This window comes from Aegilops tauschii, chromosome 1 (assembly GCF_002575655.3).
Source record: "Aegilops tauschii subsp. strangulata cultivar AL8/78 chromosome 1, Aet v6.0, whole genome shotgun sequence".
Classification (NCBI taxonomy): Eukaryota; Viridiplantae; Streptophyta; class Magnoliopsida; order Poales; family Poaceae; genus Aegilops; species Aegilops tauschii.
Genome location: NC_053035.3, coordinates 62,052,593 through 62,072,516, shown reverse-complemented (window position 1 = coordinate 62,072,516; position 19,924 = coordinate 62,052,593). Strand labels below are relative to the sequence as shown.

At 45.3% G+C, this 19,924-nt stretch overlaps 1 protein-coding gene, 1 long non-coding RNA gene and 1 pseudogene across 2 annotated transcripts; 2 read left to right on the top strand and 1 right to left on the bottom strand.

The window, feature by feature from the left end:
• Positions 1-317: 317 nt before the first annotated feature.
• Positions 318-6,307, top strand: LOC123493418 (wall-associated receptor kinase 3-like; annotated as a pseudogene).
• Positions 6,308-7,651: 1,344 nt separating this feature from the next.
• On the top strand, positions 7,652-8,964 carry LOC123494833 (uncharacterized). The gene is made up of 3 exons (XR_012201980.1): positions 7,652-7,727; positions 7,993-8,061; positions 8,176-8,964. It is a non-coding gene; the product is annotated as an uncharacterized lncRNA (long non-coding RNA).
• A 7,965-nt stretch (positions 8,965-16,929) lies between these two features.
• Positions 16,930-18,888, bottom strand: LOC109736595 (mitochondrial pyruvate carrier 1). Its single transcript, XM_020295809.3, has 4 exons — positions 18,611-18,888; positions 17,553-17,607; positions 17,326-17,461; positions 16,930-17,139 (listed from the first exon to the last, which is right to left on the bottom strand). The coding sequence occupies exons 1-4, from the start codon at positions 18,704-18,706 to the stop codon at positions 17,103-17,105; spliced, it is 324 nt and encodes a 107-aa protein (XP_020151398.1). The 5' UTR covers positions 18,707-18,888; the 3' UTR covers positions 16,930-17,102.
• Positions 18,889-19,924: the final 1,036 nt, after the last annotated feature.

The window sequence follows — 19,924 nt, the reverse complement described above, 5'->3', positions numbered from 1 at the left end:
GAGTACAATATACGTTGTGATCCTGACTATACTGCTCGAAGTCATCCATCTCGCTTCTTAATTAACGTTGTACCGGTGCAAAGTTAACTTTCCAGCTGGTACACACTTAATTAATGACGCTCACGCTGATCATGCAAAGTTAATCATGCTGTTTGTTTTCGGTTTTTCAGTGCAGGCACGCGGACACGGTAGGTGAGGTCTCAAGGCTAGCTAGCAGCTGCCCGCGCGCGTTCCGGTGGCCGGAGCGGCAACAACCTTATAAGCCGGACAGACCGACGCTGCCTGGCACTGATGGGCACTCCAGGGAGCTCAGCTACCTAGGAACATAGCCAGCCTCGATCGATCAACCCACAACCCATGGCGCCGCTCATAACCATCTCGCCGGTAGTGATGGCGGCGGCGCTGATGCTGCTGACGTCGCGGCCGCTCTTGGCCGGGGCGGTGGTTAAACCAGAGGAGGCGATAGGGATGCCCGGCTGCGACACCGCCTGCGGCGACATGAAGGTGCCGTACCCCTTTGGCATGGGTTCCCCCAGTTGCTACTGGCCAGGGTTCAACCTCACCTGCGACCGCACCGGCAAGACTCCGCGGCTGCTGTTCGGCGACGGAAGCCTCCAAGTCCAAGATATCGACTTCGCAAATTCCATGCTGTCCGTCACACACACCGGCGAGATAAAAACCGACGCCAACGGCAGTGGCTGGTTTGTCGGGGGTATCAGGGACGACGGACTCTATATGCTGTCATCTGACAGCGAGCTCGTCCTGACAGGCTGCAACGTGCGGGCGACACTCAAAGACGGCGGTGGTGCCACCATCAGCAGCTGCTCCTCGCTCTGCGGAGCCGGTCATGAACCAGTCACGTACGTGCCTTCCAGGCTCCAAGGCGGGATGCTGTGCACTACCATAGGCTGCTGCCAGGCGGACATCGTCGACCAGCCGGTGGAGGCCGCGTCGAAGCTTTCCTACGGTGTCCAGCTAGACTACTTTGGCGGGAATCGCACCACGGACCTGGAGCGGCTGCCGGCGCGCGTGTTTGTCGCGACGAAGGGGTGGTTCAAGCAGCCCAGTGTATCCGACGAGCTTTTGCAGACGAGCCGGGCGCCGTCGCAGGACGCTATGGCGGTTCCAGTTTCGTTATGGTGGCAGGTCGTCGGCCATGGCGTGGAGCCCGACAGCAACGCGACCTCGGAGGTGTGCCCCGAGAACGCAGCTAGGAGCGTGTGCAGGAGCAACGACAGCGTCTGCTCCAAGGGTTCAAAAGGATATAGTTGCCTCTGCGAGAGTGGTTACCAGGGCAATCCCTACGTCGCCGGCGGCTGCACAGGTTCATCCTTTTATTTTGCACCATTAATTTGATTTGATTTCGATCTAGATTACTTTGTTCTTCCAACCCTTTTCCATTAAAAATCTGGATTACTTTCTAAACTTCCACGATCTGAGACAAGTCTGATTTTATTATTATTATGTATTTATTTTTGCGAATGAGACGAGTTTGAATTTGGGTTGCACGTGTTGATCGGCTCTGTGTAGACGTCGACGACTGCAAGGAGGAAGACGCGATCAGGTGCTACGGCGTTTGTACGAACACTGCAGGATCATACGAGTGCCCGTGCCCGGCTGGAACCCATGGTGACTCTTCCGTGCCCGGGGGCTGCGTCGCTTCCCGTGCAGGTAAATGAGCCACGCTTAACATTAGGTCCATTTTGTTTTCACTTCAGTTTTACGGCCTTGCTATTTTTCCGGAGTATTACACAATATTTTGTTGCAAATCTTAACAGAATAAGACAACGTAGATTCAACAAAAAAAACGAGCCTAAAACTAGATTTCACAAATGTTCAATTTTAGCAAAGTTTTTATAGAACCACATCCATATATTGATTATAAACATGCTTACAATCGCTCATTACAAAATTTGCCACGCAGGATGTGGACACTCCCTAGAATTTACCCATCCAATCTTTTTATGCCGGAAAAACTTCTAATCCATTCATCATGTGTTAAGACAGTACAAAGAACACTATAAGTAAAAACTACATCCAGGTTCGTTAATCCATTCATCTATGCCTCGCTTCGTGCGAAACCAACAACCATGTTTATCAAGCAAAGTGTCTAGTGAGCCAGCCAAATAGTGCTACGTTGTTTGTTTCGTACGTTTCTTTTTCCTTTTTGTTTTCCTTTCTAATTTCTATATTTTGAAATATTCCGAAAATATATATTTCAGAAAAAATAGTTAAATTTTGATAAATGTTCACCGTGCTATAAAAATGTTCATGAAATGTAAAAAAAATCTGCGATTTTAAAAAGAAAAATATCATTCATAAAAGCTATGTGTCATTAAAAATGTTCATGAAAACATAATGTTTGTTTATGTAAATTTTTAAAAATTTCCATACCATTAAAAGAATGTTTGTGCCTTTAAAATATGTTTCATGACATTCTAAAAATTGTTCATGAAATAAAAGAAATTGTTCTTGCAGTTTCAAAAGATATCATAACCCAAACAAGTAACATATGGCATTTAAAAAGTTATAACACTCAACAATTGTTTTTAACTTTTCATGAAAGTTTTGAAAAATGCTCAATGTGTGTTTAAAAATGTTCATTATGTATTTAAAAAATGTTCAATGTGTATTTTACAAAGATCAACACGTATTCAGGTAAATTTTCAATGTGTATCTAAGAAATATTCATTATGCATACAAAAATGTTCAACATGTATTCATAAACAGCAGATTTGTTGAAAAATAAAAAATAAAAAACTTAAAAAATGAAAAACCGATAGAGAAAAGCACAAAAAAGAATTGAGAAAAAAGCCGTGTGGAACCTTTCCAAAACTGGATGGAAGGTTCCGTGACCCTGCTGCTAGAAGCTTCCCAAAACTGTTTCTTGGGTTGGTCCACTTCGGCGATCCCTATAGGCAACGCTACCATGCAGTGGCGGATCTAGGTTTCAAAACAAGGTGGTCCGCCTATAAAACTTTGACAACAAATATGCCATGCAAATTTGTGGGTCGTAGATATATCGGAGTAGGATTTTCTATCATAACTTGCCACAAAACTAGTTAAGGTTTTCGACGGTGTAAAAGTTTCCAAAAATCCTGAAAAAATACTGAAATAACACACCTATAATATAAAATGATCCAACGGAGCGATTGAAAAATACAACTTCATGTGTCCTGGAAAAAGAAAACAAGTAGTTCAGTATATATTTATGTCGCGGTGAGCTGAAATGCTTGTTTTTTTTGCTGAGGACACATAAATGCATATTTTCACAATCCCTCTTTTCGATCATCTTATTACATTAGAGAGATGCTCCAGTATTTATTTCATTTTTTTTTTTGATAAATTTTAAACCGTTAAAAGCATAGCGAGCCCAAACAAGTTTTGTGGCAATCTATTGTAGACACAGTATATATATATTTCTTATTTGAAATAGGAACATGTTCTAAGCGTAAGGTCACACACTGAAACATTGTAGATTTCTTCCCTGTGAGATATGCAGATGTAATCCAAAATATATTACACAATAGTTCTTAAGTCAGAAAAGTAAAGTTTGACCAAGTTTTATATTGTACGAACATACACAATAGCACATAGATACGATATGAAAATATATTCTATGATGGACTGATGATATTTATCTGGTATGTGGGTCCTGATATTTGTTCCCCTCAAAGGTGTCTAATTGTATAAGGTTTAATTTCAATTGATATGCAATCTAGTTCAGAACGGAGCTTGACTAGTGGCGGACACGGTGGGCCGTGTTGGAATTTTCCAATAACTTTACATCACAGCAAAAAATCTTTAGAAAAGTATTTTTTTTTTACGAACAGTTCTACTATTGGACACCCTGGCCAATTGGGCTGGATCCAATACGTACTGGAGCTGACTAGTATATGCTAGAGAGCGTGGTAGTGTGTGAGCGTCGGCAACCTTTTCTAACTACAGTAATAACAGGGCAACGGTATACACCTTTTTGCAGCTGGTAGGTGCAGCCATTCATGCGGGGACGTGGACGCGCCATTTCCGTTTGGAATTGGCCCGGTTGGTTGCTACTGGCCAGGGTTCAACCTCACCTGCGACCACAGCAGCAACCCGCCGCGGCTGTTCCTCGACAGCCAGCGTGACCTCTTCCGTGTCCAGAAGATCTCCCTCCTAGACAACACAGTGATCGTCCTCGTCGACGGTGCGAGCACATTAACGACCAGCAGGTTTTCCCGTGCTAGTGGCATGTTTGAGCGTGTCTTCACGGGTCGTGGAGACACGCCCTACTCACTGTCGACCACCGGCAACGAGCTCATTCTCGTAGGGTGCAACGTTCAGGCGTTTCTGATTGACGACGAGGACATGACCACCATCGCCGGTTGCACCTCCTTCTGCCCCGTCAACAGCTCAACTGGCAGTACGTACACCTCGAGGCAGGTACGGTTTGGCGGCAGCGACAGGTACTGCTATGGCATCGGCTGCTGCCAGGCGCGCATCTCCATATCCGCGAACTACAACACGGCCGGAGGGTGGATAATCGACAGAATCGACGAGAACCAGGCAACGCAGGGCAAAATTTCGCCGCCTGCGGCCATGCTGACCGCGGCGGAGGGGTGGTTCGACCAGCGGCAGGTCTCCGACATGCTGGCCCGAGACTTTCAGCACCACCGTAGAGGATTGAGATCTGAGCTGCATGTCCCCGTTATTTTAGAATGGGAGGTCGTGCAAGGCTTGCCTGGGCGGGCGGCCGACGCCAAGTTGCAGCATCCAATGGCGACTTGTCCCGCGGAGGTAGCCAACAGTCTCTGCAAGAGCAAGCACAGCGATTGCAAACGTGGGAGAAGAGGCTATTTGTGCCAGTGCAGCAATGGCTACGTCGGCAACCCCTACAAAAAAGAGGGATGCAAAGGTAACATATTCTCCATCTTGTACTATCTCATGTATATATGCCAGCATGCTAATTTACCATTTTTTGTTTCTTCCTCCCAGGTGACCGGAAGTCCTTAAGTACAGGTGAGCAGCACTTTAACTTGAACAAATTCACTCTTCTCTCTTCACCTGTATTTACATGCAGACCGGAGAAAATGATTGATGAGCAGCAATATGTATGTATTTTCAGGTATATACATAAACTATGGGGGTTGCTATTGGGGCTGTCGTCATACTTTCGTTCTTCATTGCACTTTTCATTTCAAAGAAAATTAAACATCGGCGGGCACAAATGTTGAAGCGGCATTTCTTCTTGAAGAATCGTGGACAGTTGTTGCAACAGTTGGTATCTCAAAGAGCCGATATTGCGGAAAGAATGGTTATAACCTTGGAAGAGATTGAGAAGGCCACAAACAATTTTGATAAAACACGTGAGCTTGGTGGCGGAGGGCATGGCATGGTTTACAAAGGGATCTTATCGGACCTCCATGTTGTGGCCATGAAGAAACCAAAAAAGTGGTTCAGAAGGAGATTGATGAGTTCATTAATGAGGTTGCCATCCTATCACAGATCAACCATAGAAATGTAGTAAAACTATATGGTTGCTGCCTTGAAACCGAAGTGCCCTTGTTGGTTTATGAGTTCATATCCAATGGTACCCTCTATGAACATCTTCACGTTGAGGGGCCAAGATCTTTGTCGTTGGATGATAGGTTGCAGATAGCAACTGAAACAGCTAAATCTCTAGCATATCTTCACTCTACGGCTTCAATACCTATCATCCACAGAGATATCAAGTCTGTTAACATACTTCTCGATGATACTCTGACGGCAAAGGTGGCTGATTTTGGTGCTTCAAGATACATTCCCGTGGATAGGTCAGGAGTAACAACAATGGTGCAAGGTACAATCGGATATTTGGACCCCATGTACTTTTATACACAAAGGCTCACAGAGAAGAGTGACGTTTATAGTTTTGGTGTCATTCTTATAGAGCTGTTGACCAAAAAAAGCCATTTGCATACATTTCGTTGGATGGTGAAGGCCTTGTTGCACATTTTTCTGCTTTGCTTACTGAAGGCAATTTGTCACAAATACTAGACCAACAAGTTATTGATGAAGGAGGCAAAGAAGTGGAAGAAGTCACTGCGCTTGCTAAGGCATGTGTACAATTAAGAGGAGAGGATCGTCCGACCATGAGACAAGTAGAGTTGACATTGGAAGGCCTTTTGGTACACAAAAAGAGCATGTTAGATAATGTATCAGACAAGGAATTTGAGAGGAATGGTATCTTGATATATGTTAGTTGGGAGAACATGAGCGTTCTCAGAGCTCAGCGACTGTTGGCCGTCGGATCGGATTTTTGATGCGTTTTGGACCATACGATCTCTCCTTCGGATGAATTGGGCCATTGGATCGAATCCGGTTACTGCTACAATGAATAGTAACAAATAGTGTAGCCACATTCGCGCCACCGCCTGTAAAATTGGGTGGCCACCGAGGGCATTTCCATCATTTCCCGTACAAGTGTATAAAAGGTAGCCACTCCTGTGGAGAGAACGTCGCCTCCTCCAGCGCACGCGCTTCTCAGCTAGGCTCTGCCTCTCTCGATCTCCTCTCCAAACCCTAACCCTAACCAGCAGCCTCCACTCCCTGCCGCGCCGCTGCCTCCGCTCCCTGCCGCATCGCCGCCTCTGCTCGCCCTCGAGTCGTCGCTTCCGCTCGCCCTCGCGCCGTCGCATCGCCTCCTCCTCCTCGCCATCTCGGTGCTCATCGGGAGGAGCACGGCTCGCCGCCGCAGCTACTCCGCGTCGCTGCTCCCCCATTGAGCTCGCGCGTCCCCATCGCCTGGAGAAGCGGAGGCTGCAGCTCCTGCATCTGCTCGGCCCTCTTTCCCTCGTCAGTGAGCGGCTCATGGCAGCTTTGGATCCATTGTGCAGCACATGTTGTCTGTTCTGCAAGATCGACGCTGGCCTTCTACGTCATGCGGTGGCCATGGCCAGTGCTCTGCCGCCTCCAACTTTGGCCTCCGTCTCCACTTCATTAGGTTGACCCCCCCCCCCTCTCTCTGACCTCTGTTTTTTCCATGTATTGGCTTGCAGGTCGCCGCCTGGTGGGTACTGGCTCGAAGGTGTCGAGGTACACCAGCAGTTGGATCAAGACTATATGAGGTGATGACAAACTGTGTAATCTTCAGATCCACTTGACCATAGCAAGTATCTGCAAGGTCAGATTCTTGTGTCACTTGCTTATATCCGATGAAGAGAGTCTACTTCGTACAGATGTTTCATTTTACCTAGGGATAAAAAGTGCAATGTAAAGGTTCATTAAACAATCTGAACTTATATCTATCATTTAGGTGCTGAATTTGTCTATTTGAACTTTATTGGTACTGAAGTTATCTCGATGACTGATATTCATTGATGTAACATGTGCTGGGATAAATAATATACAAGTGGATATGAGGGATAGATAATACAATAGACGAGGGCGAGCTTCAGATTTTTGAGAAGTGTTTTTAATGATAACTAAATTCTTTCAAAGTAAGGGAATGATTTAAACTTCTGTCGTAAACAATGGTGTGCCTCACATCATTTGGATTTGAAATTATTGGATTGAGTTGATATGATGTGATATAAGGAAATAGTCATCTGCACATATACTAATGTAGATACAGTCTCTTTGCAACAGAAGTATTTACGGATTTTTTTTGTTTCATTTGTGGCACAAGGGAAACCATGGTTGATGATTCCTTGCCTTTCCGGTGCTTGGGCGCACCTAGCAGCTGCTTCACGCCTCCTGAGAATGCCGGTGTAAGCTCCCTCCTACTTGAACCAGCCACATTTGTCGGTCCCGCCCATCGATGATCAAGAAACTCGTTCACTTGCATGTCTTCCGGCATTAGTCTTATGAACCTGTTACTAATACCTTTTTGATGATACTGTACTGAACATCATTTGAGTGAATATATAGTTGTTTTAAGCATCAGTAAATATAATTTGTCTCATAAATCTGCACACAATTTTCTGTGCTATGTGTTAGGTTTTTCTGATTGTTTGTCATTTTATTCCAATATAGATCTCTTACTTAGGTTGGTGTTGTACGGCTTGGTTGAGCTCAAAATTCAACGGAGACGGCAATTGTCAGGTTTATTTATGGGATTTGATTTTCTGTTTACATTTTGAGAATAGCATGTTTGGTATTCAGTACAAAACTTACTCTGCAAGTACTTACCTCTTTCCAAATCTCCATTTTAAACAGTTTTGGGCGTTTGTTCAATTTTACCGAACTCCTGAACACCGTATATTTGTACGGCAACAGCTGGTGAAGCAGGTTAGTATTATCAAAGTGGCTACTTTTATCAGGGTCCTTCTCACAGTAACCGTAAGAATGATTTTAATTGCTAGATATATACGTCTACAAGAATTGGGTGTATCTTTTTTCTGTTGTTACCGGAGAAGATGAAAAAAAAATCCTTGTCAGATCCTTTGTTCTCACATTAGTGTATTTTCATTCACAGCTTGGATCTCATTGGCTCATCATGAGGTATATACTGGATATGTCCCTATGGATTACAGAGAATATCTTAAGAAGATGCCAAAGTCAGTGCCTGCTCCTTTTCACTATTTATTTACCAGTAAATATTTATCAATTAGAGTGGAAGGATGAACTGTCCTTACATTTCTATGCTTATTACTGAACCAACTAGAGATGGACAGTGAGGTGATCATGTTACAATGCAGGCTGCCACGGACTTGGTAGCATGTTTCTTCCTCACCTTATTATATTACCAATCTGTCGCACCTGTATGTACATTCTCAGGGTATCTATGTAGTGCATATAGTTCATGATTGACTAATAGTAATTTAGTTTTGACTGCCATCATATCAGAATAGTTAGATTGCAGTTTCAATCATAAATAGCTCAGTTTATGATTGAACTATTGCTGCTGTCCAAGACCTTTCGATTTTATATCCGGGTGATCTTTCTGTTGGACTTTCTGATCCTCCTAGCTGCACCTTGGTGAAGTCTGTCGGAATTTCTGATTCTGATAACGATCAGTACGTGTGATGGTCCATTAATTATTTTGTTGAAAGTGCATTTTTAAAAGAAACTTCCGCATGGTTAAATAATACACATGCGGACATGCGGTTTAGTTGATTTGGTCTTACAGATATTATGGATTTCTGGTTTAGATACCGGAATCGCTGATAAATACCACGCCTAGCCTCTGTTTCCCTTCCTTAGCTAACAGTGCTACGCACACGTTTATGGCATTCCTGTCTACCCTGAAGCAAAATAAAGGAACAACCCGTGGTAAAAGGCTTGTATATGGCCCAATCAATTAAACATTGACATGGCGGAAGCCGAATATATGGTTCTTCCAGTTATTAGTTACCCTTTTGCATTCTCAGAGCAATTGAATTAATATGATGATAAAACGTACTAACCAGTTAAGTACCATGGTTTCAGAACCATATTTTGATATTCATACAGGCAAATCATTTTGAGGCGAAGAACCGGATGTCTTTTTCCTCAAAGTAACTTAAACCAAGCTACCGGTCCTATAGCTTGGGGTCTCATTGCGCATGCGTATCTACTGTAGTGTGTTGTTGTTTGTTTTGTACAACTTATAAGATACTCTGCACATGCATATGATGCCTATGAATGTAAGATCATGTAGCAATGTTTTTTTTTTCCTTCTTTTCGGGAGAGCCTTTAGCTGCTAACAAACATTGTGTTGTTTATTGTGTGAGAGTTTTGAGCATTGGAACCAAGTAGAAACTGCCCAGGCCTTACTTGTGTTGATGTGATGCCTTAGCATATATGATTTCAAATCAAACATTGTTATATCTTCTAAATCAGTGTCTCCCATCACACAACATAAATTAGTGATTCAAATTGATATGGGAGTGCTCTAAGAAATTGCCTAATGTTCGAAACAATTAGTGGTTCAAATTGCAATATATTGTAAACGATTTATTGTTTTAAGAATGTTACCAGGGTTTGAGATTCAATTGGTGAGGTCGGATTTACTTTTATATTGTTTGGGTCATGTTTACATGTTTTTCTTGGTTGCAAGTGCTCTACAATTTTATATTGACCACACTTATAATGCTTAGAGAATTCCAACCATGAAACCATGGTATGCACAGTTGGTTAGACCTTCAAAATTATATGGTCTCCAGCTCATCAACTCTTTGAAAATAAAAGGTCTGCCATAACACTTTGCCCTCTTTTATCATGTTGGTTCACTTCTTTTCTGTACCACTTGCTCTTTTGATACCTCATTCTACATGTGCCTAATAAGTACTGCATCTTCCATCAGTATTCGCATATGGTTGAGATGAAAAGTTGCATCTAATATCATGTAGCTCCAGTCAGAGTTTTCTGGTCCAGTACTTGCGAGGGAATACTTACCTTGCCATTTGGTGTGATTATGTGCTCTTATGGGGCTGGTTTTGTTGTAGATTGGTGAACTCAAGAGGCTGTTGGAGGGAGGTCAAGTATGTTGGGTTATAGAGGCGAGCCCCACACCATCAGGCATTCTTACATTGTGCACCTGATCTCTACCATGTAGATGGAATGGTCTATGTGGGCTTGCCCGAGATTGCCCCTCTCTGCAGGTGAATTGGGCACTTTACAAACTCGACTTCTGTGCTTCCATAATCAATAGTCCCGATTGAATGAGTTGTATTGGTTATGTAAACTCGCTTCATGCGTGACTTACTGTGCACATATAAGCTATGCTATATTGTTCATACACTTCCTATTCCTGTGACTCATCATCTGGATGGTAGAGTAATAATTAGTTGTGACGTTTGTTGGTATAATGTATTGAACCTCCTTTTGGTATATCATGTTGCATTTCCTATAAAAACGCACTACTGATATGTAATAGACTTTGGTATCCTGGACATTATTTTTCTTAACTTATGAAATATAAATCATGCCTTACCCGGCTGCTGGCTATGGCTGGTGCGGGTGGGGTGCGGCAAGCCGCACTTCCTATCTAGTTATGGTAAATGGCCCATGGGTTGGAGATGAAAGAAGCAGTGAAGAATTGACAAGGCAATATACTATGGAAGAACAGTGCATGTTATCCTCGAGGTATCCTCGATAGCCTTGCACACGAGCAACAGACTTAGTTTCTGACAATTAGTTCCAAAGGTTTATTTGAATTCATCTAATCTAGCGACCTTGGTTCTTTGCTCAAATGGTTAAAAGCTATGATGTATCCTGTTTTGCCTTCTTGCTCTGTGTAAACTCTCGGTTAGTCAGTCTGGTTGACGGTGAACTTCTTTTCGATGGTTTTGTGACTATTTGCCTATGGTTACACTGCTTTCGATCTTTTTTTTGTATCTTTGGAAACATTATTTGTATTCTTACTCTTTTTGTAAACTCAAAGTCAGTCTGGTTATGTATCTTGTTTGGACCTACTACTCTGCTTTCAGTAATAGCTGAGCATGGCCTCTTACTGTTGGGAGGATGAACATGTCTGCACTCTGCAGCAGCATCTCATCTGCTACTGATTCTACCTGCAATTTTATGTGGTGGCGTCCAAACTTCCAAACGAGGACGATTGCTATGGATTAGCAATAACGAAATCGTGTCCGAGTTAAAAACAAGAATTAAAATCTTGATCACATTTATGGAGTTATATTTGACCACCGCATAGCTCTACTCAGAAAAGCATCACATCATGCATTTCAGATTTCTCATCTGCTAGTAACCAAAATGAACTAAAAATAGGAAGCAAATAAAGGGCGAGCCAATGTGGGCTTCAACTAACTGGACTGTAGATCCTTTCACTTGTAGAAGGGGGACACATTGGAGGCTGGAGAGGTCCACCATGCCGCCGCTCTGGAGGTCCACCTGGATCAGGCGAGGGTACCTCTCCAGCACGATGAACTCGCCGCACGCGCCGGCGTAGTCGTGTCGGCGTGATGCATCCACGTGTTCCACACCACCGTCTCGTTCGTGCGCACCCATGGCACGCGGCCGTCCTCTTCCATGACCCACGCGCCAAGCACGCCCTCCGTGTCATCCCACGGGTGCATGCTATTCTTGGCGAGGATGTCAAACGCGCACAGTCGGAGCCGCCCGACGACGGACCCCAGCGGCGTACCGCCCCACCATGCCTTTGGACCAGTCCGGCTTCGGCGCGCGGCTCGCGCACTACCGACTCCGAGGCGTGCCCGCTAGAGACATCGTAGTGGAGGATGCGGCCTCCGCTCCAGCCCAGCCAGTAGAAAGACGTGCCGATGCATCAAGGTCTCCACGAGCATATTCGCAAAAAAGAAAAAGAGGTCTCCACGAGCATGCATCCGTTCCAGCGCCAGGTTAGGACAACGACGGTGAAGGCAAGCGACCCGCCGGAGGCGTCGTAGTGGAAGCCGGGTTTGGTGCCCAAGAGCAGCGCGGGGACGACCAAGATCGCGTTCGTCATCTGCAGAAGACGGAAGATTGCCTTGGTGGGCTTTTGTTACTGGGCCGCGTGCGTCTTGATTTGTTGTTTTGATAATATAAACAGAAAAATACCGATGGAGTCACGGAGACATAGGGAAGGGAAGTGCAGATGGCGAATCCCATCACGCCGAGATGCGGCGACGCGCCGCGACCCATGCCGCACCTGGACGACGGCATCCTCTCCGAAATTCTTTACCGGCTGCCCACCAAGGATGCCTACCGTGTCGCCGCCGTCAGCCCGTGGTGGCGCACGGTGCTCTCCCTGCCGACGTTCCTCAGCCGCCATCTCTCCCCGCGGCCGCTCCCGCTCCTCGACGACCGCCCGTACGCGCTCGTCATCCAGCCGCGGCGCAACGTCGGTTACTTCACCCACCTCACCCTCGTCCCCATCGAACCCGCAGGTCGCGTCCCCGTCAACGTCCCTCTCCAGCGCAAGTACATGGCTACCAACTCCGACACGCAGCCCTGCCTCCTTGACACGGCTGGAGACGACTCCGTGTTCCAATTCCAACTTCTCTACTCCACCGGCACGGACGATCCTGCTTCTCCTGCGGCGGACGACCACGACGACGCTGATCGGCATGGCCACGATCTGCCTGTGGATGGCGTCGACATCTCGTCTGGCCAGGCCACAACCACAACGACGACGGACGCCTCGGATGAGGATGCTGTGCCGGCGCCGCCCCTGGGAGAGCGAGTAGAAGATTACGTCGTCTTCTTCGAGTGCACCGTCCCGATGCTCGACATCTCGATCGTGGCGTCGCACGGCCGGCTGCTGCTGGGCTGCAGCCGGAGCCGCTACTATGTGTGCGACCCGGCCGCGAACCGCTGGCTTTTGCTCCCCCCGTCCACCATCTCGCCGGTCAGCGCGGCCAACACGGGTTTCCACTACGACGCGTCGTCCACTGGCCTGCTCACCTTCACCGTGGTCCTCCTCGCCCGGCGCCGGCGTGAGCGCGTGCGCGTGGAGACCTTCAGGTCCGCGACCGGCAGGTGGGATACAAGGGAGCAAGTCGCGAGCGGCGCCGCCCGCTGCCTCGGCACGGCGTCCCATGGCATCCACGCCGGCAACTGCTTCTACTGGCTCAGCCGGCGCCGGGGCCGCATCCTCCGGTACGACGCCGCTCGCGAATGCGCCTCCGTGTTACGCGAGCCAGCAGAGGCGGGGCGGTCGAAACGGAGGGTGGGACGGTCGTTGGGATCCGTCGCGGCCGGCTCCGGATGTGCGCGGTCGATATCCACAACAGGGGCAAGGCGTCTCGCGGTATGGAAAGAGTCATCGGCGTGTGGTTGATGGACGAGGCGGCAGCGCGGCCACTGTGGCGGCGTGTGCACGAGAAAGTTCTGGGCGAGATGTGGGATTACTATATAAATACGCCGTCGTACCACGAGAAGCCGGTGGATTTCGCCGGTGCGTCCGGCGGGTTTGTGGTGGTGGAGGAGAACCACGGCCTGCGCCGGCATGACCTCGAGACTGCCGGCAACGTGCGTCTCGCCACCCTCTAAAATGGCAGTTGCCGGCTCCGCGCGCTATACCGCCGGTTCCATGCGTTCCCCATCTTCAAGTGAGAAGGAGATCAACACCACGCATAATCACATCGCAACCTGCAACAGTGGATACTCGTAATTGCTTCTTAAGTTTCAATTCAATTCACTGTTGTTATCAGTAGTACCATTACCTAGAGTGTGTTCTGCTGGAAATTGAAAAATACTAGTAACTGTCTGGGTGGGAAGAATAGTGCCCCATGGCGAGCAAGCCCAAAATGCGACTCAAATTGCCACTTCCATCTAGATCTTGTCAGCGAATTTCACTACTACTGCAGCCCCTAGAGCAACAAGGAAATATGTTACCTCCTGGGGACCACGTGAAGCTTAATGCTTTTTTTTTGGAAATGGAGATTTACCCCGGGCCTTTGCATCATAATGATGCATGCAGCCATCTTATTAAAAGTTTGCAAAGTAGCACAAGGTCATAAAAGTATTATAGCTCGCAAGCGGAGGAAAGCAGAAAAAAAAAAGTACATGCTGACAATCACAACCGGTACGGTAATATATAGGATAAGGTTCCTAGGGTCCTATCCTGTTATGCGACCGCCATCTGAACCGGTTGAAGATAGCCCGTGCTACCATCTTCCACTGGTTGCACCCAGTAACCAAAGGCTCCCTGGGGTACATAGGAGTGAAGTAAGGACCACATACGGATCCAAGCGGTAGCTCTGAAGATGACCTGCAAGAAAGTTAAATTGTATTGTCTGTTGAAAATAAAATCATTCCGACAGTTTCATATAGCCCACAGAAGCGCACATATTCCAATCTGAATACGAGCTGCAATAGTATGTTCAACCCTAGCTAACCACGTTTCAAACAACGACTCAATGTCAACTGGAGGATTAATGTTGAAGGCTATATGAATCGTTTTCCAAAGCAATTTGGCGAGTGGGCATTCATTGAATAAATGTTGTATTGCTTCATCATGATCACAAAAACAACAACGTGAACTACCTACCCATCGCCTCTTAATTAGGTTGTCCTTGGTGAGTATTACTTGCTTGTGGACAAACCACATAAAATTTTTAATACGCAAGGGAACCTTAATCCTCCAGATATGCAACAATTTTGAGATTGGGCCAGAATTAGTCAAATCCGTATAAAACGATTTCACCGTAAAAACTCCATTTTTAGCTAATTTCCATTGCGTCGAATCTGGCTGATCGGAGAGTTGAACATCTACCAATCTCCGAACCAAGTGCATCCAGGCTGTCCATCGCTCACCCACTAGCGCACGTCTAAACTGGATATTCAAGGGAATCGTTTGGAAAACTGTGCCTACATACTCCTCCTTACGTTGCACAATGTTATAAAGGGTTGGATATTGGACGGCTAAGGGTGTCTCTCCTAACTGCATATCTTCCCAAAATCATGTTGACATCCCATTGCCAACCAAGAATTTGACCCTACGAAAGAACAAATCCTTCGTCCTCATAAGCCCTTTCCAGAACGGCGAGTCAGTTGGTCTCATGGTAATCTGGGCGAGTGTTTTCGACTACGAATATTTACCGTGCAAAATCTGCGCCCACATGCCCTCCGGCTCCGTCTCTAACCTGTAGAGCCATTTACTCATAAGGCATTTATTCTTAATTTCTGAGTTCTTAATACCAAGACCACCCTGGTCTTTTGGTCGGCAAAGGATATCCCATCACGCGAGTCGGTATTTCCTCTTGGCCTCATCTGACTGCTAAAAGAACCGGGATCTAAAGAAATCAAGTCGCTTCCGTACCCCTTTCGGAATTTCGAAGAACGATAATAGAAACATCGGCATACTAGTCAATACTGAATTAATCAGCACTAACCGAGCTCCATAAGACATAAGCTTACCCTTCCAGCAGCTCAGCTTTTTCTCAATTCGATCTGCGATACACTTCCATTCTTTATTAGATAACTTACGGTGGTGAATCGGTATGCCCAAATAACTAAATGATAAAGAACCTAATTCACACCCGAACAATTGTCTATAAGTATCTTGCTCGTCTTTGGCCTTCCCAAAGCAGAACAACTCACTCTTGTGAAAGTTTATCTTTAAACCAAACAATTGTTCGAAGAGACATAATATAAGTTTCATATTACGCGCTTTAGCAATGTCATGTTCCATGAATATGACAGTGTCGTCAGCGTATTGTAAGATGGATACTCCTCCATCAACCAGATGAGGAACTAACCCCTCCACTTGACCATGCTGCTTGGCTCTGCCAATAAAAATGGCCAACATATCAGCCACTATGTTAAACAACAGAAGAGACATGGAATCGCCCTGTCTCAGACCCTTGTGTGTCTAAAAATAATGGTCGATATCATCATTAACCTTGATTCCGACACTAGCCTTCTGGACTTGAGAACCCACCTGGTTCCGCCAAGCCTCACTAAATTCTTTCATGCGCATTGCCTGCTGAAGGAAAGGCCACTTAACTTTATCATATGCCTTCTCAAAATCCACTTTGAAGATAACCCCATCTAGCTTCTTCGAATGGATTTCATGAAGCGTTTCATGCAAAACGACCACCCCTTCAAGTATGTGTCGCCCTGGCATGAACGCTGTCTGGCTGGGTTGTACCACAGAATGAGCAATTTGTGTCAATCTATTGGTACCCACCTCACATTAAGAAGACATATGGGCCTGAATTGTTCGATCCGAACTGCTTCTTCTTTCTTTGATAACAACGTAATCATGCCGAAGTTAAGATGAAACAGCTCAAGATGATCGTTAAAGAAATCATGAAACATAGGCATAAGATCATCCTTAATAATATGCCAATATTTCTTACATAATTCAGCAGGAAACCCATCTGGTCCTGGTGTGCTAAAGTAGTTAAATAACAAACCACCTCAACAAATCTCGTGTGGGCTTGATTAGTAGTCAGACGACCTTCATGCACCTTACCAGATGGCCTCCAGCTAGTATGATACTCCAGCTAGTAGTAGATGCAAAGTATATATAGTCTGATGCCTAGAGTTGTAGAATGCGGCATGGACAAACGATGCACATTGACGTCCTTCTAATTCCTCCTATGTCAAAGGATCTCATTCCGTATCATAGGGTTTTCCATTTTGTTGTATTGCGACAGTGTAATTAATACATAAACGGTATGATTACAAGCATTACAAATTACCCGAAACCAATTTTGTTTACATAAATAGTGTCTACAGTATTCTTCGGGCCATTGTTACTGTTGGGCTTCAGGCTCTTTCTTCTCCAGGTAACTGCAAAATCCAAGGCCAAGCATCTATATTATCACTCTATTGTTGCATTAATTAAGTGCCATGTTAGCATTTGGCAAGTATGCAACAAACAAGAAAATGATAACCATGTTTATGATCTTTTGGTGGATATTGTGGTAATATAGTAGTAGTAATATGGCAAGAAAAAGTTCACATAAGAAGACTTGCCCTTGAGCCCTAGCATAGCGAGATAACTGGTAGAGCTGAACGCTTTCGTTGGAGGCATGGGTTGCCATAAGAAAATAGTTCCGGGGCCGTACCACCCATGCGAACCTCATAAATAGGCCAGAATACACACACATGACTGCACAACACAATAGTAGTCATTAAAGATAGTTGAAGAGGTATTGATCATCAAACTATATCTAGAATCTGTGACTTGTCAGACAAATAACCTGCAGTCATATGGCCGGATATCAATTCAGGTGGCTTGTTCATGTCAGCCATACCCTGGAGATGAAATAACAACCGAGGGATTATTGAGTTACAATGTAACTTAATGAGAGGCGAACTTGAAAAGATTATTCATTTGCACAGTTTCATGAACTTCCTAGAAAGAGATTATGCTTCAAAATCCGACAATATTTTCCTAACAGTAGTAAGTAAGAAATTAATGAATTAATGACAACACCGATGCATATGAATCGACTGGAATTCATGGGTTTTAATAATATTTAAGTACATAATTAGGCCTTCTTTGGTTCATAGGAATAGGAAAATCATAGAAAGTGAGATGACATGTATCTTAATTTCTACAAGGAAAGATATCGATGTCATTTGATGGATAAGATATGAATTTTTCTATTGAGTCTAGGCTAATATTTCTTTTCCTTTAAACTATGAAGGATTACTTCCTATCCTATATAAGAACAGGAATCCATTCCTACAAATGAAAGAGCTCTGAACGAATATTTTCTATAAAATTTATATCCTTTAGGATTCCTACAAAGTTCTTGTAAATCAAAGGAGTCCTTAAATCGTGAAATTGCAGTGGGTCGCTGAGAGGTATATTAGGTTGGCTATAGATGACACGATAACTTTATTTATTATTCATGCTCTAATAGATTCGGGGCATGGTAGTCTCACCGAAGAGAACATTATCATGCAAATAAAAAACTAAAACATCTGTCTATTCTTGGTCTCCTTCCCCGTTTCCACAACCTCTCTGGTCACTCATTTGGGACGATTGGAAGATAATTTATTTGGCGTTGTATATGTTAATCTATTTTTAGATTCAATCAAACATAAAGAAGTTTGAGGTAAAGCTAGAACTACAGTTAATTTGCAACTGAGACTAAGAGAGAAATTCCCCGTATATAGATGATCATCATAGGACTGCGACTGTTGTCAAAAACATCACTAGGAAATTGCAGCACTCTCGTGTTTGCGATCAACCAACGGCACAGGCTAATTTGGGAAAGCTTAGAGAGAGAGAGAATCGTGGAGCGCGTACCGCGAGGATGAAGCCCCAGTTGCTGACGGGTCCCCAGAAGTGCGTGGTCCTGGGGCCGACGGGGCTGTTCAAGAACGCCTTGAACGCCGTGGCCATGGCGGAGAACCTCGCCCCCTCTACGGCTGTTTGCCTGCCGTCCGCGGGTGCGGATGGACTCGTGGAGACGGCCAACAGGTGAGGAACGAGCGGGCAAGCCTCCGAGCTTGTGGGGGGTGGGTGGGGGCAGCAAAATAAGAAGATGATTTAACGGAGAGTGGGCACACTGTCCCACTCATGCACTTGCGCGCGCAGGTCCATCACATGATCTGGAAATGATCGATGCGGCCATGCGGGGGCTCACTGTGCATGGTGTGGATATGTATGCACTACACCGTAAGCTGATTAGGCTCCACCGCGTTGGTAGCATGGGCGGCTAGCTTGAATACTTTGAGGTGAGCACGCTCTCGTTCCTACCACAAGAGCTGAGGCCTGATCACTCGGTCCACATTCTATTTTAGCTTCTTTCTCACGTTCATTTCCGTGAAGCCTGATCACTCGTTCACGCATTGCCGGACGGTTTGCTATCATGGTACGTACGTTCGTATCGCCGCCGGGTGGAGCACGTAACCGGCAATGGTTGGAAGCATTTGAATTACTCGCACCATGTAACTGTGGCAGATCCATATGCCTAACCGAGGCTTAACTTAGCTGGGTTTGGCCTCAGCAGTGACCTGTACGGTGTAGTTAATTGCTTGTTGGTAATTTTTAACTGAAAGGAGACCGACCCCAGACTGATGTGTCGAACAATGACTTGGGTAACTCACATAAACAATGGATTCCTTAGAATAGCCTTAGCAGCCACTTGTGGGGGCCGGCAGCGTGAAGCCCGAGAATCTTGCTTTTTTTATTCTAAGTCTGCGCTCAGGAAGGAGATGACAGGATAAGATCACCTATGGCCGTCGTGGCGGTGACCAGGACGTCGACGGCGGCGGACGATATTGCTATACTCTGTCGACCGAGTACTAGCAAGCTGGGTGAGGCGGAATACACTTTGGTTCCTGGTGGTAGATACATCTTATATAATTTTTTTTTAATAATTAAACGTAAAATCAAAATAGTTTAGAAGTACTAGTACAAATGCCCGTGCGTTGCACCGGCCGAAAAAAATAGCACAATCAGCTTCCTGTGCCATTGTGCATCATTTTTTATATTTAATTTTAATAAACATCCATAATAAGGTTAAACCTGGAAAATTCTTTATTTTTAATAAAAGTTAGCGTTCTCGTAAAAATTGAAACACTTTTCAGAATAGTTAACATTTTTTTTGAAATTGGA

What these genes read in the sequence shown, in the direction of transcription:
- LOC109736595 (XM_020295809.3), bottom strand. Translation starts at nt 18,706, where the DNA reads ATGGCCACGGCGTTCAAGGCGTTCTTGAACAGCCCCGTCGGCCCCAGG. An exon ending in ACTGGGGCTTCATCCTCGCG is followed by an intron (nt 17,608 to 18,610) that starts GTACGCGCTCCA and finishes TTTCATCTCCAG; the next exon opens with GGTATGGCTGACATGAACAA. An exon ending in CGCTATGCTAGGGCTCAAGG is followed by an intron (nt 17,140 to 17,325) that starts GCAAGTCTTCTT and finishes TGGATTTTGCAG; the next exon opens with TTACCTGGAGAAGAAAGAGC.